The sequence below is a fragment of the Tamandua tetradactyla genome, chromosome 5, assembly GCF_023851605.1.
Source record: "Tamandua tetradactyla isolate mTamTet1 chromosome 5, mTamTet1.pri, whole genome shotgun sequence".
NCBI lineage: Eukaryota > Metazoa > Chordata > Mammalia > Pilosa > Myrmecophagidae > Tamandua > Tamandua tetradactyla.
Window position 1 is genome coordinate 124,654,747 of NC_135331.1, and position 17,765 is coordinate 124,672,511.

The following is a 17,765-nucleotide window of genomic DNA, read 5'->3' on the forward strand; positions in this document are numbered from 1 at the left end:
ATCTGGGACTGCATAGTCTTTTTCCTCCTTCCACACCTCATACTCATCCCACAGATATAATCCTAGATAAAATGTCCTCAGAGGCCTTTCTTGGCCAGCCAATTATGCTCCATTTCAATAGTCATTTCTTTCATGGCATCCATCGCTGTGTAGAATTATCTGATTTGTTTGTTTACTTACCAAAAGTGTATATTCCCCACTACATTATGAGCTCTTTAAGAGCAAAGACTCTGTTTCTGTTTTTCAGTTGCTAAATCCTCAGTGCTAGGACAGTGCTTAGAAGAATCTAGGAGTTCAATAAAAATTTTACTGGACAAATGATCTCTTTTCTCTTGTCAAGTCAAGTAATTTGCTATTTTTCTGGAAGTGACTCATATACTACCTTGAGAAGCCCTTTATTTTGTTGCCGTCCCTTGTTGTTTTTTTGCCTTTATCTTGTTGCCTTCCCTTTCTTTTTGCCTGTTGTATGCCAGAACTGTTCATATGTCCCTAACCTGACTTACTTCTCTAATAAGTTTTAAACAGCCTTAAATGCCAAACATGATGTAGTGTATAAAGATTGTGTGTGTGTGTATATATATATATACACACATACACACACACGCACACACACAAACACATAAACATATATAGTTAATAATGCTACTTATAAAAAAAACTCTGTTTTAAAATAATTGATTGATTATCATTTAATACTCCTTCCTGCAGGATTTCTGTTCTTGATTTCACTGGTCCGGGGATGGGGAGGGGAGGGGAGGTGGGGAAGAGATATAACCAAGAGAATTTTCAATATTGATTTTTACTTTTACTTCCCATATCACATTTTATATTTTACTCATGCTAGGAGTAACATCATGAACTACCTGTGTAGAGAAGGTGAACATTCATAAGTGCCTGTTTCTGAAAGGCCATAAAACAAACCCTTTGGAAAACTGAAAGGAAATTGGTATACTCATCTTAAATTTCCCCACTCTGTTCTGTGTAGCATAGAAAAAAATAAGGTAACACAAAAGAACATGCAATAGAATACACAATAAATGGAGAAACCAAGATGTTTTTAGAATATGTTTCTCTTTGAAGAAAAATTGTCATATTCAAAAATACCTTTTGCAAAGTATGGCTAGAGCAGGGATCAGTAAAATTTTTCATGTAAAGTGCCAGGTTGTAAATATTTTAGAATTTGCAGGCCATACAGTCTCTGTTCCAACTATTTGATTTTGCCACTGTAGCACAAGAGCAGGCATAGACAGTAAGTAAACAAATTAGTGTGGCTGTGTTACAGTATAATTTTATTTATGGAAACACATTTGAATTTCATATAATTTTCACATATCAAAAAATATTTTTAAAATTTTTTTCGATCATTTTAAAAATGTGAAAACCATTCTTAGCTTATAGACTGAACAAAACATAGTCAAGGGGATAGATTCAGACTGTGGATTATAGTTTGCCAACCCCTGGTCAAGACATTTCAGCTTGAACAAGAGCCATGTGTATGGCTTTTAATGTTGAGGAGGTAGAAGAGAACTGAGAGGAAGCTGAGGAAGTCCTCCTTGGAGAGCGCTGAAATGGGTCAGGAAGACCATCAACAGAAATCAGATTGTGCCCTGTTGCTCTTGAATTTGGAATGGCTGAAGGATGGAAATTAAAAAAAAAACAAAAAACAGAATTTGATGTTGATGAGCCAGAAATAATGTCCAGGTTTTTCGATTTTCACATTGGGAAGGAATATGAAAAACTGGTAATTGTTTAAAGTTTCACTTTATATAATAGGCCACTAAAAACAAACAAGTAGAAAAAAGAATACTGAAATGCCACTTAATTACCTTCTTGACTGCCTATCTATTTTATCTACTTTTAAAAATCAAAGGATCCTGTTTTTTCTTTAGGAAAAAAAACGGTAAACTCTTAACGGAAAGAATGTTTCTCATCCAAATCTGTGTGAAGCCCCTGAGACCTGGGGAGCCCATATCAGGTTTGGTAACAATGAAGCTGCTGGAAGCACCCCTTAAAGCACTGTGGTCCTTGCAGATTTGCCTGCCTAGAAAATGATGACTGAATGCAACACTCCCCCACAGTTGCTCTTTCTCTCTGGTCCTTACATTCTAATCCCAGCCATTTGGGAAAGAAAACAGGGTAGATGGAAGAAGCAAGGCAGGGAGGAGAGTAACTAAACATCTGTTCTTTCTGAATGCTTCCTATAGACCATTGCTCCAGAATTCGCAAACACAATTTTTAATAGAGATGTGAGAGCATAAAAATTATATTAGATCAATTAGAGGTATATACTTTTTAACATGCATTTTTGATAACCACCGTTCTTCTAGTTTTGATATCCAGTGGGCATATGAGGTAGCATATTTCCTCTAAATAAATCATTAGTCTGTCTTTTACATTGTGCAAAAATGCTACATTAAGTCAAAGTAAATTTTCTATTCATTTATTAAGTAAAATCAAACTTGTGAGCAATGCAACGGTGGCTCAGTGGCGAAATTCTCACCTGCCATGCCAGAGACCTGGGTTCAATGACTGGAGCTTGCCCATGCAAAAAAAAATCAAAGCTGTACCACAAGGTGCAAAATCATGGACTTATGATTAAGCCAACTGGGACTTGAATCACAGTGTTATCACTTAAGACCTGCCTGACTTTGGGAAAGTAATGTAAACAAATTCTCTGCTTCCTGATTTCTACTGAGGGTATTGATAACAATGAGGATACTGATAATCACAATACCTCATGGGGTTGTTTTGAATATCAAAAAAGACATCCATTGGCCACGGTGGCTCAGCAGGCAGAGTTCTCATGCCTGCCCATGCAAAAACAAACAAACAAAAAGAGGTATCCAGTGTAAAGCCCCTGACCAAGCGCTTTTCTGAGAAGAGTTCCTGACATAGAGGAGGTGTTTAATAAATTCCTCTTGATTGAATTAAGAAATGAATGAAGAGTGCCAGGGACTTGGCAAGAGCTCAGAAAATGTCAGCTACACTTCCCTTCTCTTCCAAATGCTCTTAGTATTTTATAAAACATTTAGCATTGGCATATAAATATAAAAATCATGGCTTTTAAAACTGTCAGATGCCAAAGAGTTATACTGCATGTACACTTAGCACAACCCCATGATTTCTATGGGTACACAAACAAAACTTATAGTTGCTTTCTGGCAAACTGGGGCAATGCATCATTCCCAACCACCTCCACAATTTTCTTCTGGATCTCAAACTGTGCAGTTGACCATCTAGTATTGTTGAGTGATGCTCTCTGTTTTAGTTTGTTAAGGCTGCTGAAATGCAGACACCAGAGATGAATTGGTCTTTATAAAGGGGATTAATATAGTTACAAATGTACAGTTTCTTGGAAAAAAGGCAGCTGGCTTTCCTCAGGGTTTCTCTGCCACATGGGAAGGCACATGGCAATGACTGCTGGCCTTCTCTCTCGACCTCTTGGCTCAAACACCTTTCCCTGGGGTGTTTCTTTTTTGCATCTTCAAAGTCTGGGTCTGAGCTCTGAGTTAAACTATGCTGAGCTACTGAGCTCTCCTCTGACTTTTCCATTTAAGCCTCCAGCTACACATCACTCATTGCACAAGGCATTCCCTTTGGCTGGCCACAGGTGTAATCAGCCATAGATGAATTTCAAATGCTGATGATTTAAGTCCACAGCAACAAAACAACTAGGCACCATCACTTGGCCATACTGACATCTGAACCTAACTGCTACACTCTCCACTAGCAATTCCTTTTTTTTTTAATGTTTTTTAGTCTTTTTTATTTATATATTTTTTAAATACTAAAAACACATAAGAAATGCAAACACTCCTATTTGGATCATTCCATTCTACATATATAATCAGTAATTCACAATATCATCACATAGTTGCATATTCATCGTCATGATCATTTCTTGGAATATTTGCATCTATTCAGAAAAAGAAATAAAATGAAGACAGAAAAAAAATGTATGCATACTATACCCCTTACCCCTCCCTTTCATTGATCACTAGCATTTCAATCTAAATTTATTTTAACATTTGTTCCCCCTATTATTTATTTTTATTCCATATGTTTTACTCGTCTGTTGACAAGGTAGATAAAAGGAGCATCAGACACAAGGTTTTCAGAATCACACAGTCACACTGTGAAAGTTATATCATTATACAATCATCTTCAAGAAACATGGCTACTGGAACACAGCTCTACATTTTCAGGCAGTTACCTCCAGTCTCTCCATTACATCTTGACTAACAAGGTGATAACCACTTAATGCATAAGAATAACCTCCAGGATAACCTCTTGATTCTCTTTGGAATCTCTCAGCCATTGATACTTTGTCTTATTTCACTCTTCCCCCATTTGGTCAAGAAGGTTTTCTCAATCCCTTAATGCTGAGTCTCAGCTCATTCTAGGTGTTTTCTCAATTCCTTGGTGCTGAGTCTCAGCTCATTCTAGGATTTCTGTCCCATGTTGCCAGGAAGGTCCACACCCCTGGGAGTCATGTCCCACATAGACAGGGGGAGGGTGGTGCATTTGCTTGTGTGTTGGCTGGAGAGAGAGGCCACATCTGAGCAACAAAAGAGGCTCTCTTGCGGGGTGACTCTTAGGCCTAATTTTAAGTAGGCTTGACCTATCCTTTGTGGGGTTGTTTCATATGAACAAACCCCAAGACTGGGGGCTCAGCCTATAGCTTTGTTTGTCCACACTGCTTGTGAGAATATCAAGAATTCAACCTGGGGAGGTTGAATTTTCCCCTGTTCTCACCATTCCCTGAAGGGGACTTTGCAAATACTTTTCCACTAACTGATCGAATCACTCTGGGATTCATCGGGGCATCACTCTGGACAAACCAACAAAATCTCATGTCCTACCCAAGGTTCCATGTACTTATGGTATTCAGTTAAGCTGTCTACATAAGTTATATTAGGAAATGGACTAGTCAAAATATAAATTTTGTACCAAATAAACATTTTTGCTTTAGTCTCACACATAAGTTAAAATTTTAAAATATTAATTATCATCTATTTTCAGCACCCTGCATTAATGACATTCCTTTGTTCTTCCTCATGCAAAAATATTTTTAAAATTTGTACATTTAGTCACTATCATTATATACTCTAGGCATTCCTAGATTATACCATCTCAATCTTTATCATCTTTCTTTCTGATTTCATTTATGCCCCCAGCCCTCCTCCATCATTCTCATATTCAGCTTCATTCAGTGTTTTAACATAATTGTATTACAGTTAGGTAGTATTGTGCTGCCCATTTCTGAGTTTTTATATTCAATCCTGTTGCACAGTCTGTATCCTCTTCAGCTCCAATTACCTGATATCTTACCCTTTTTCTATCTCCTGACGGTCTCTGTTACCAAGAAAATTAGCAACTCCTTTTTGATAAGTGAGCAAATTTCTAATATTGATGAGTCGAGACCCAGACTGTATATTGTTGTCTCTGAATCCACATGAGAAATGAAGCAAACCTTATGTCAGAAATATTAATATAAGGAAACAATGAAAAAGGCAGTTTTTAAATCAGTCTTTAAATTTCTTCTGTACCTCCCTACACATTTGCTTATGGTTATGAGGCACCCTTGTCCTTCTGTCTTCTCAAATAATTTTCATTGAGTGCTACAGAATGTGAGGTTCTCACACATGGATAGTGCTATATAATCATTTACTGTTACTATTAAAGCAGGTTTTTCCATAATCAGGTTCAAGAGAGACATCTCATAATGTGTTGCATATGATGATAAAGCTAGTGACCTTTGCATGAGATGACATAATGTTGAAAATGTCAGAGTTAGCCCTCCTACAGCCACAGTTAAATAGATAATATTATTCTCATGTTATAGACGTATAAACTGAAGCATGGTTAGGCAACTTGCCCAGGGTCACACAACTTATAACATGCTGTGATTTATCTTTTTTTTAATTTTTTTAGTCATCACAATAGACTTTTTTTTCTTTTTTGTGAAAAATAACATAAATACAAGAAAGCAATGAATTTCAAAGCACATCACAACAGTTGGTTGTAGAACAAAATAATTTATCTTTTAAACAGAGAATTTTGATAGTGAAAGGGTGCTGTTGATAACTGTTTAAAGCAGCAGGGTAAACTGGGTCTGTCCCTTGAAACCTAAGATGTATGGTTACCCTAAAAAATCAGGACTATTAATCCAGGCTCCAGATAAACCACTCATATACTGCTGTATTCCTCTATTGGCCTCCATTTGCCATTTATTTCACTCATCCCCACAGCATTCATCCATATCCTCTTGCTCTCTTGCTCTCTAGTCTTTACCTTCCATATGCCTTCCATCCTATCCATTGTTCAACTGAAATAGCAAATTAACTTCAACCTGTATGTCTGAATAAGGCAGAGTCCCCATATACCAGGAATTCAGTAAGGGCAAAGGATAAAAACATCATAATTTCCCTCAGAAACAAGGCTAGATGCACCACCTTGCTCTAATGAGCCAAAGGGCAGAGGACTTAAGGGTTCCCAGGTAAAGATCTCATGAGCTTTTAGCCCCGTCTACAAAAATTTCCTTATGCTTTCTGTTGAGTGAAAATCTATACTGAACCTGTATCCTGTGAGACTTTGGCCAATAACAGACATGATGTTCTCAAATGAATTTTTGCACTGAGAATCCAAATTCAAAATGAAGATATTAAAATTGCAAGATGAAAGTGCAGCCGTTTTGCTCCAAGGTTTATCAGTGATGAGTCACCTATTTTTATTGCATAAGAAATCAAATCTAGTGTTGTAATGAAAACATGATACCATGAATTTAGAATAATTATTGTAGCATTCAAGATGTGCCTATTTTTTCAGGGACACTGTGTCCTTTAAGTTTTCTGCTAAGTACAATACTCTTCTGTAAAAATATATTTTCTTAGTTTTTGAGAAAAGATACCCCTTCATATAAATTCACATAATGACTGGTTTTAAGGCAGTAGATACTGCAGAAACAAGGTATATAGATTGTACACTTACGTTTTGCATTTATGTTTCTTTGTCATCATTGGGCGCATATTTATTCTAGATGTAATTTAAAACATTGATTTTTGAACCTTACCTCCTTAGTATTCATTTGACATATGAGTTTCAACTCTGTGTATAATTTTACTTAAGGATTTGAACAATTAAACTCAGTGAGGAAGGGAAGGTCTTAAGGATTGGTCCAAGTGTTTTAGTATAGGGACTGAAGGAAGGAAGAAATAAAAGTCACCTTTAAGTTACTTTTGTTTAATAGAAATAGGTTTTCTATTAATCACTCAGGAGTCATGAAAAATCACAGTGTCATCTTAGGCTTATGCAGGTTTGAGGTTAAGGATTTACAATTTTGAATATTTCATATATTAAAAAAAAAGTGTATTTATAATTTGAAGGCAAGTATCTGAATCCCCTCAGTCTATCATGTCATATCTCTTTTTATAATAAAATTACTGAAAATGTTATCTTTCTTTAAAGACCACATTCCTAAAACAATTAATGAATAAATGTTTGTTTTTGTTCAAAAAAAAATGTACATAGTATTCTTAGTACCATGTAATTCAAAGGACTTTACTGAACAAATTAAATAGTGATTCTAATTGATTTTTTTATTTTTTTAATCTAGACTGTGTTCTATATGGTCATAATTTAACAGCCAATGTACATTAATTAAAGAATGGATACATTTCATAAAGTGAGATGTATGTGCATGTATAAATTATTTTTATAAATGTAAAATATGGTATTAGACTAGCATTTGCTCAGGATAAAATGATAAACAGTATAGAATATGCTTCCTCCATTTGTTAATACTTTTTTGTTTGCTTTTTATCCAATGTGTATAGAAATAAAGGCATTATTAGACATCAGGGCCTAACAATTTATCTCTTCTTTATTTTACTTTATAATAGAAAACAGTTATGTGACAGTCAGGAAAATTTCTTCTCATCAGTTTTCAGAGCAGTGAGGTGAAATAAATTTCTTCTACACTACAGGACAACCAAAATTGGAGTCAAGGAATTTGAAAGTGGATGAACTTAGTTTTGTACATTGAATAAAGTTTATGGGATGGTTAAAAAGGGTGTGTTGCCCATGTGCTAATTTGTCCATCTATATGTAGTGGGGAATTTAGACTCTCTGGGACACATGGATAGGCTATTCATGGACAGCAAAAAGTATATTGTTTTAAAAATGAAAGAAAGAAAAACTAAAATAATTAGAGCTGTTATCCCAAAACAGTGTTTAACATTCCAACTTCTTTGTGTGTTATCCAGCATCCTCTTTCTTTCAATTTTTAGTTACAAAATCCTCTTTCAAGCTTATTATGTCAAATTAGCAGCCAAATAAAATTCTGTCCTATGCTGATAATGGCTGTGTATAATAGCCCAGAAGAGCTTTGTGACGAAGTATAATTTCACTAATATGATGCCATAATACATAGCCAATTTAATTTGAATCTAAGCTAGTGGTACAGTAATACATTTATACAAATGGTATTGTTAAATTCTTAATTTTTATCCTATCAATTTAAATTACAAGTACCTTCAAAATAAAATCCGCTTACAAGGAGGCTGATAATTTCCTACTTTAGCTTTCTTATCCTTATAATTTTTAGTTTTGCCCATCACCTTCTATTTAAATCTTCCATCAGACATTTGTAAATGTTAATGTAGAAATAGTATACAACTATGTAAAAGTTTTAATTAAATGTAATTAAACTACAATTAATTGAAAATATGTATTATCCATAAATGCTTAAGTATCAGTTTTATTGTATATATATATATATATATATATATAAAACTTATGTAAAGTGCATATTCAGATCACTGAACATATATCACCAATGAGTTTTCTCAATACATATTAAAATCTTTATATTTAGTAAAGACTCTGTTCTCCATTCACATGTATACATTTTTTACATTTGGTTGGAGGGAAAAGTTTTAAGAATGTTTTTTTTTTATTAACCTATTCAATGAGAATTTCTGCGTACTACTGGCTCAGTGGTTGCGATATTATTAGCGCTTCCTTATTTGGATTCTGACAGTTTTATTTCCCAGAGAAATATGCCTTTATTCTCCATGTCTTCATGGTGTTACATTTAATTGATTAAAAAAAATCGTTTCAAAGACAACGTTCAGTTGTAAATGTACAAAATGTGTTCTGAAGAAAATGTTTGGATTTGAATGCAAATTTCAGTCTATTAGTCAGATGTGGTAATCAAAATATTTAACAAAATATACAATATGATCTGCTAGCAATTGGAATGGAGGCCAAACATGAACCAGTATGAAGATAGTTTTCGGTACTCTCGGGATATACGCCTTGCCATTAACCATCACTGTATGAGTGAAAGCATCAGAAGCCTAGATGGATAGGTGAAAGAATCTGCAAACTTAATGAAAACTATTAATGTAATAAAAAGAACAAGGTCTAATTTATGGCTGTGCCACATATAATTTTGACTTGAAATTTTATTTTGCATATACCTTAAGGTTTATTAGACATTATGTTTTGGTTTTATTGTTTGTTTTCCCTTTAATAGTGGCTAGCATTCAGAAGCTTCCTGCAGCTTCTGTTCTAACAGACATCAACTTCCCAATGAAAGGACGGAAGGGAATGGTTGACTGGGCAAGGAACTCAGAAGATAGGGTGGTCATTCCAAAGAGCATTTTCACTCCAGTGTCATCAAAAGGTAAAATTTTCAAATAATTTAAGCTTTGAACAAAATATTTCCTAGATTCATTTAATGAGATATTAGATATGAATACTATACATTGAATGATTCGGAAATGTTTTGAAATCATGATTCCAACTAATTTTGTAAAAATAGAGAACTGTACATTTGGTCTTTAAACCTCTGAATTTGCTAGAGAAGAAGACCTATTAAAATGGCAAGAAGGAAAAAAAGCAGAGAATACAAATGCAAGTTATAGCCTGAGCTTGCTGTGGTCAATTTCAGTGTTGACCTTATTACCCTAGTGTAAAGCATGTGGCCTAATATTTTAAGTGTCAAAAAGTATTGCATTTTCCATGCAAAGTCACTTTTATTTCTGCCTCATTAAAAGTTAACATGGTTTAAAGATACTATTTGGTGTATAAAAGTACACTAAGAAAAAATAATTTTTAAGAACATCTTCAATGATCTCTAAAATAAATTGGCTATATTCAAAAGTGACACAGTGGTCATAATTCTTACCTTAGAGATTTTGAACGTGCTTCAGATGAGAATCAACTCCTTCGCCCAAATCATCAGGAGTTTAAATTCCTTAGACCTTATAAAGCAGCTCTTTGTCTCTGCTTGGTGGAAGAAGACTACTTCATGATGCTGAACCACTGAGAACGCATCTTCTAGAGCCATTAGTGTGTGAAGTGTGTGGGGAGTGCAGGCTAACTTGTGTGGTTAGGGAGGCTTCATCTTCTGCCTGGCTTCATCTTTGCATCAGCAAGTACTGGAATTCCTTGTAATTAGTAGATTAAAGTTTTGTAAGACATAATATTTTTCATGCTGCTTTGCTAATTTTTAAAACATTTTCTTCTTTCTAGAATTAGATGAATCATCTGTATTTGTGCTTGGAGCAGTCCTGTACAAAAACTTAGATCTTATTTTGCCCACTTTGAGGTAAGCTACAAAGTAATAAGCTGTTGTAATCTTCTTGAATTATTCTAAAAATATGATTATAGCTCATTCTATGAAAATAGTCAAACACGCTTTGGTAAGACAAAGGAATTTATCTGAAATAAAGTAGAAAATACCAATTTAATGAACAGGTCATTAGCATATTATGCATTTCAAAACAACTAGAAAGGACAATTTTGGTGTCTGATTATAGCCCTGCAATTTTTTTGAAACTTGCATGACTTGCCTTAGGACTGAAAAAAAAAGAAAAAGAGTCTTATAATAGAATGGGTCGTTGTAAAATTAATTGGTCTTCTCCCTTTGTTTATACTTAATGTTACTCTTTATCAGTGTCACATGAAATTAAAGGAGTGTCACAATGACTGGGAATACATGTTTTGGTCTTCATTTGTACAAGATCTCAACTTGCTTTTCAATAAATTTTCAGTTACAACTATATTAAGAAGGAAATGCTATTGTTCAATTAAGGCACTGTTTTGGAAGAAATCCATTGATTTTTTTCCACCCAGACATTAAAAGAAAACATTATAAATAGTAAATCTTTCAACATTAATTTATTTGATCTGCTCTTCACTACTTTGCCAAATGTCATAGAAAACGTCATTCACATCTGTTTAGATAGTAATGTCACTCATGACTACCTGTTTCCTTCACACCTCATCTTGGAGCCCTGAGACAGAGTTGTGCTTGTGTTAAATATAGCCACATTTCCACTGAGCTCTTACACTTTTGTGAATTTTTAAAGCTTCAAGATTTAGGGAGAGGAGACTGAATGATGTGCAATGTTATGCCAGGACATAATAAATAGTCTAATGAATTAAAACAATTAGATTTCAGTCCGGTAGAAAAAAGTCTCCGAAAAAAAGCAGCTAGGTTTTCTATATCTGCAAGGGGTAGTCAAAATTCTTTTGAGAAAATCTTTCTAAGTGAGTCCTACCCTGTCTGTCTTTCAGTGAGAGAGAGAACCAAGGGAAGATGTAGCATTTTCCTTGATTTCCTTCTCTGGATGGAATATGGGCTTCCTGAATTTAGACAAGTTTGTGTTTGTTTCTTTGTTTGCTAATATAATTAAAAAAAGAAAGAAAGAAAGAAAGAAACTAAAAGCTTTGCTTGAAACGTTTCCAGTGGTCTTTATTAAAACACAATGATACATGCAGTTATATTCATAGATTAAGTCAATTTATAGTTACAATGCTTGTATCTTGGTTTATGATATTCATGTAAGGAGATATGTGCTGAAAGTTCCCAGATACACAAAAACTTATCTTTTAAGAGTTTTAGACTAGACACTAACTTAAAATCAGGTGAGGTTTTAATTTCAATTTTAACATGATGAGAGTTTTGTTAACTTGTCCAGGTCACTTTCAGTTTTCTACCTCCAGCTCAGCTTTAAAGCAGAAGCTTATTTATGTTCGCTCTATTTGCTGCTGAGGGATATAGTAAATACAAGTAAAATATTCAGGATAAAATGCTTTAGATTGTGAATTAGTTTCCATCTTAGATTTCCAAAAATGTTGCACCGTGATTAATCTTATATTGGACAATACCTTAGAACTCATTCACCTTCACAAATGCAGTCAGGTTTTTCCAAGTTCCATAAATTAATGCAGTTGAGGAAACTGGAAATTTATCTAGGAATATTAGCTTTACAAAATATATTTTGTAGTTCCACTACTCTTTTAAAATAAAATCGTGGCAGAGGCAGAGGCAGCAGAAATCAAGGAAAATCAAGGTGCCACTGCCCCTTGTAGGTAGAGAGTGGCACCATAATTGACTCGGCACCGTAGGGAACAGTTGGGCAGAGTAGGGCCTAATCCCAGCTGTGACACGAATGGACTCAGGTCAGCTCTTGAGCAATTCATTGACTATCTTTACATGTAAAATGTAGGGGTGGAACTCAGAGGTTCTTTCCAACGTCACAGATTTCCTGTCTCTATGGTAGTGAAATTGTAGTGTTTCTACATATTCTCCAGATTGAAGTCCTTAGTAACCTATGTATGGAAAGTATGAACATGTATACCTCTACTATTTATGTATAAAGGAGTTAGATAAATAATTATGGTTGAAAATAGCTCTTCCTAGGAAAACTATATTCACCTTTAGATTCATTGACCAGAATGATGACAATAAATGCTGAGGATGAAATGTTTGTTTGACCTGTTAAGTAAAATATGAGTTTCTGCTTATTTATTTTTTCTCAGTTTTTCTTTGGTTTTCATATAGTATAAATACTGTACCCACTAAGCACTCTCGGGCTTGTTTTTCTCCTTGACAAAATTTTTTTCCAGAAAGTTTATTGAGTAACTGTAACAATCATACATTTGCTAAATAATAATAAGCTTTCAAAGGACAAGGATTATGTCTCTCATAGTCACTCATTCTGTTAATGGTAGTGTCTTAATTATTTTAAAACTCCTTCACTGTCCAAACTCTAAGTACCGTAATAAATAAAACAGGGCCAGGAAATATTTGCTAGAATAATTTAATTTTTCTATTCTAATAGAATATCTTATATAAACCATTTTTTAAAAAGTTATATACAATTTTAGTGTTTATATTATAAAAAGTTTCAGGAACAGAGGAATAAAATACATTTATCATATTTGTTTTGTAGTATATTTTGTATACGTTGGTGTGATTGAACCCAATAGGAAAAGAAATACCTCCTGATTTAAATGGAAATAAAAAATACAGATTTGTTCTTTATGTTTAGCTATCATGTACCAAATTTTCATGAAATATTTTCCTTGGCAATCATTTTCCTAATTATCTGTTGAGATTTTTGAAGCCAAGTTTCCGTATGCAAAATAATCTTGGGTTTGTTGTTAAATTTCCAAAAATTTGTTATTTTGATATCATCATTACAAAACAATACTTTGCATAATTTTCCTTATGGGAACTGTGAAGGATAACTTGATATAAATATTTTGAATAGATATCATTTAGCAGTTTCCCTTCATACAAAGACAAAAATAACTGCATGTTGACTCTCTTTCATTTAGATTTTTTTCTTCTCTCACCCTAATATGCATTCAGCTATACCTCAAGCAGTGAATTTTACATTACCATTTGTCTTCCTTCTTCCAATTAAAGTACATCAAATTGTCCCTTTAATTAAAGGATATTAGCTCTATTTACAGCCAAACTAAGTTAGTGGTATTCTAATCTCCCAGTTTTAAACGTTTTCAGAAAAATCTCTTAATGTTAAAAATTATGAACCATAGGATATGAGTGCTACAAGGCACTTTAAAGATCTGTGTCATCTAGAATTCTCATTTTAGAAATGAGAAAACAGAAATTTTTATTACTGAAGTCACTGGCCCAAGATTTATAGGGCTAATAGGTAACTGAGTTCTAAAGTAACTCAAGTCTTCCGTCTGCACAAACCTGCATCCTTTCACTGTCTCTATGACAGCCAATCCTGATTCCTTCATGTAATGCCAACCATGGACATCCTTGTTAGTGTTTTAGTTTCCTGTGCTGCTCAAGCAAATGCCATGCAATGGTTAGGTTTGCACAATGGAAACTTATTTGTTTATGGCTTTGAGACTAATAGAAGTCCAAATCAAGGCATCATCAAGGCAGTGCTTTCTTACCGAAAACTGGCATTCTGGGGCTGGGCCAATAGTTTGTCTCATGGCAAGGCACATGGCAACCTCTTCTGGCCTTTCCCTTCTCCTCCCGGTTCCATTAATTTCAGCTTCTGACTACTCCCTCTATGGCATTCTCTCTTGTTTGCATTCCATTCCTTTTATAAAGGACTCCAATAAAAGGATTAAGACTTGTCCTGACTGAGGTGAGCCAACTGAAGTTACCTCATCAAAAATTCCTACTTAAAATCCATTCTACAGGAATAGATTAGGTTGAAGAACATGTTTTTCTGGGATACATACAGCTTCAAACCACCATAGTTAGTGAGTGAATATACAAGTTACCTTCTATAGAAAATCTTGTAAGAAGGTGACCAGGCAGCTGTGCCTAGGCACATTCAGAGAGCCCTGGGCTCAGTCCTGTGGCCCCAGCTCAGGTTGTCGAGGCCAGGGCCTAAAGCCATCACTCTTCTTTTATACCCTCATGACTATGGGGCCTGAGAGGGCTTTGACAGCTGGCCAAGGGCAGTGCTTCCCGTGATGGAGACACTGCCCAAGCCTATAGCTACCTAAACACAGGCTCCACTCACATGAAGGAATTCATGCATACCCACAGCCTGCCAGGTCCATAAACTGCTGGTGAGAATTTTAACTGATTAACCTTTTTGGAGACCAACATGACAATATCAGGAAGCTTAAAAAATACATCATCACTGACACAACAATTTCACTCTAAGAATTTATCTTAAAGAAATTGTCTCTCTAAAAAATAGTTTCCCACAAGCAACGGCCCAGTGGCAGAGTTCTCACCTGTCATGCTGGAGATCTGGGTTTGATTCCCCATGCCTGCCCATGTAAAAACAAAAAAATTAAAAAATAGTGTCACTTAGAAAACACTCAAGACAAGGGTCCAGTCATTTGTTATAAGTAGTCCATTCTATGATTTGATTGATAAATGCAGATCTAGTTTTGGGGAAAAACTGTCTTTCATCTGAGTATGTAAGGAATGTGTAATTTTCCCAAAAGCATATATGAAAATGTAACCCTATTAAAAATACATTTTTACATAGCTCTTAACATTCAAGATACTGTAAAGAATCTTACTAAAATTATATGCACATTACATTATTCCACTGTAGAATTAAAATACCAGGTAAAATACAGCTGAATGAAAAACTTCAACCATCTCATAAGCCAAGTAGTTAAAAAATTATCCACTAAAAATGTAACAATTTTCAATAATGCAAAAGTACACCAACCTAATAAAGATAAACGATGCTGAAATTTCTTCAAATTTGGAAAATGGAACTCATTTGAGTTTTTAATATTATAGGAATTAAAGCAAACTTCACTTGTACTATTAGTGTCATAGTCCCCTCCACTGATGTTTAGTCTGTAACAGTGGCTTGCATTTTGTAATCACTTTTTTTACTCTTTGAGATAAAGTTCATGTGCCCTAAGTACATTAAAGCTGCAAAAATTGTGAAGAATAAGTAGGCTCTCCTTTGAATGAATAACTCACACAAATTTAAATGCTTCCACAAATCTCAAGGACAAGAAAGAACTTTATTACTTCAGTCATGAAATCCATGTGGCTGTAAGATCTGCTTTCCTAGGTGTGAATACAAACTTGCGCCCAGCCAGGAAACATTAGTAGATCACAACGCCTGACATGGCACATTAGGAGCCAGCTTTTCACTTATGAAAATTAGAATAAATTGGAAGAATAAATTAAAGATAATTTTGTACACAGTACACTTTTAAGAGGAAATCTGTTGCATAAAGTAAATTTGCTTACATTTTCTTTATTAACTATTTTAATACCATGATGCTTGACATTACGGTTTTTTTTTTACATTATATTTTAAATCAACTCATTTCGATATATTTGTTTAGTATTTTGTTAATTAGTAAGTCATCCAAATAGGTATTTGGCATTAAAATGCCACACATGGTGTGACTAGGGAGATAATAAATGACTGATAGAAATCTTGCCCTCATTGAACTTATAATCTTGTAGGAGATATAGTACTGTTGGATGCTGTGATAGAGAACACAATACTGTGATGTGACAGAAGGGTAGAGTACTAAAATTAATGAGCTAAGTACACCATCTGCATAAGTGCTCCTACAGATATCTTTTCCCAGTCATACTCCATACGTGTTAACACACACATACAGAAATGCTGAACAAAAGCCATATGATGGACTCCATCCTCTAAGGACCTTTTTCCATTCAGCTGGGTGAAGTAGCTAATGAACATGAAACAACATAACCTTCCCTAAAGAGGGCTGCCTGTCTTAGCTACTTTGCTTCCCAGGTGCCCAGGGCCAAAATGCCCTCATGCCCAAACACACAAAGAGAACTGCCTAACTATGTTGAAAACTAAAAAAAACTCTGTTTAGGACGTCCACATGTGTGTTTCCCAATAAACTCTCCACCGTTACATCTTGAAAAAAAATGCAAAAATAACATTTTTTTAATATGTTATCAAAGTTACCTAACATTTGTTTATCAAAACTAGCAATGATTGAGTTTCATTTGTAGCAGGGAAATGAGATTTAAACAGAACCAGAAGAAAGAGCAGATGGAAATTGAGTGATATATAAATATTATTGTTTCAAGTAACTAAACCAGAAATCAGACATATCCAGGTCAATACAGCTCTCCTGGTATAATCATTTACCCAGTCTTACCTCCCCGCTGTGTAATTTCTATTCTCTCTTGATCCCCTGATCTCTTTTACTCAAAAGGAAAACAGGGAAGAATAAGTTGGCAGAGAGAGATTGATACTTACAGCTTAGTTTTTTATCCTTCTCAAGGCAGTTTACCTTCGATTGACTCATTTAGTATTAAATTAAACAAAGGACAGCTCTCCCTGTTTGCAATTATCTTCTCCCTAAGGAAAACACAGACACATTTTTGCTTTGTTGTGTTTTATTATTTACTAGTAGGCTGAATACTACAAAGTTTCCTTAGTGTTTAATAATTGTTATTTGCCATTATTAAAACTACATAAAACATGAGGGATGGGAACAAATTTTTATCTCACTCAAAATATGTTTATCGTTCCTGAGCTACTAAATATAGTAAATTTCCACAAACTATGGCAATGCATTTTCATAACTCAGCATTTTTTTCTATTGAAATCTCATGCCAAAGGCCGTGCCATTATAGAAAACATTATCACAAAGAATGTGAGATTCAGCATTGCTCTATGATATCAAAATTAATGACTTCAATGGTATAGCCGCTTTAGAAAACAGTGTGGTAGTAACTGATAATATTAAACATGTCTTTACTCCATGACCCAGCAATTCCACTCCTCAATATTTATTTACCCAAGACATGAAAATAGGTGTCTGTACAAAATGGTGATATGCCAATTGTGGTAGTTGGGTTCTGGTGTCCACTTGGCCAGGTAATGTACCCAGTTGTCTGGTCAGGCAAGCACTGGCCTGGCCGTTGCTGCAAGGATGTTTTGTGGCTGGCTGGTTGATAAACAGGAAGGCTGGTTTATGAACTCATCAATCAGTTGATG

The 17,765-nt window shown here is 34.7% G+C and overlaps 1 protein-coding gene across 5 annotated transcripts in view; it reads left to right on the plus strand.

Moving 5' to 3' along the window:
* The window catches only part of ADGRB3 (adhesion G protein-coupled receptor B3), a 723,849-nt gene that overhangs the window by 403,192 nt on the left and 302,892 nt on the right, over nucleotides 1-17,765 (plus strand). For all 5 annotated transcript variants that reach the window (XM_077162185.1, XM_077162184.1, XM_077162181.1 and 2 more), the window contains 2 exons: nucleotides 9,539-9,688; nucleotides 10,540-10,615. In XM_077162185.1, coding sequence (XP_077018300.1) covers nucleotides 9,539-9,688; nucleotides 10,540-10,615 — 226 coding nt within the window. The remainder of the gene's footprint in view (nucleotides 1-9,538; nucleotides 9,689-10,539; nucleotides 10,616-17,765) is intronic.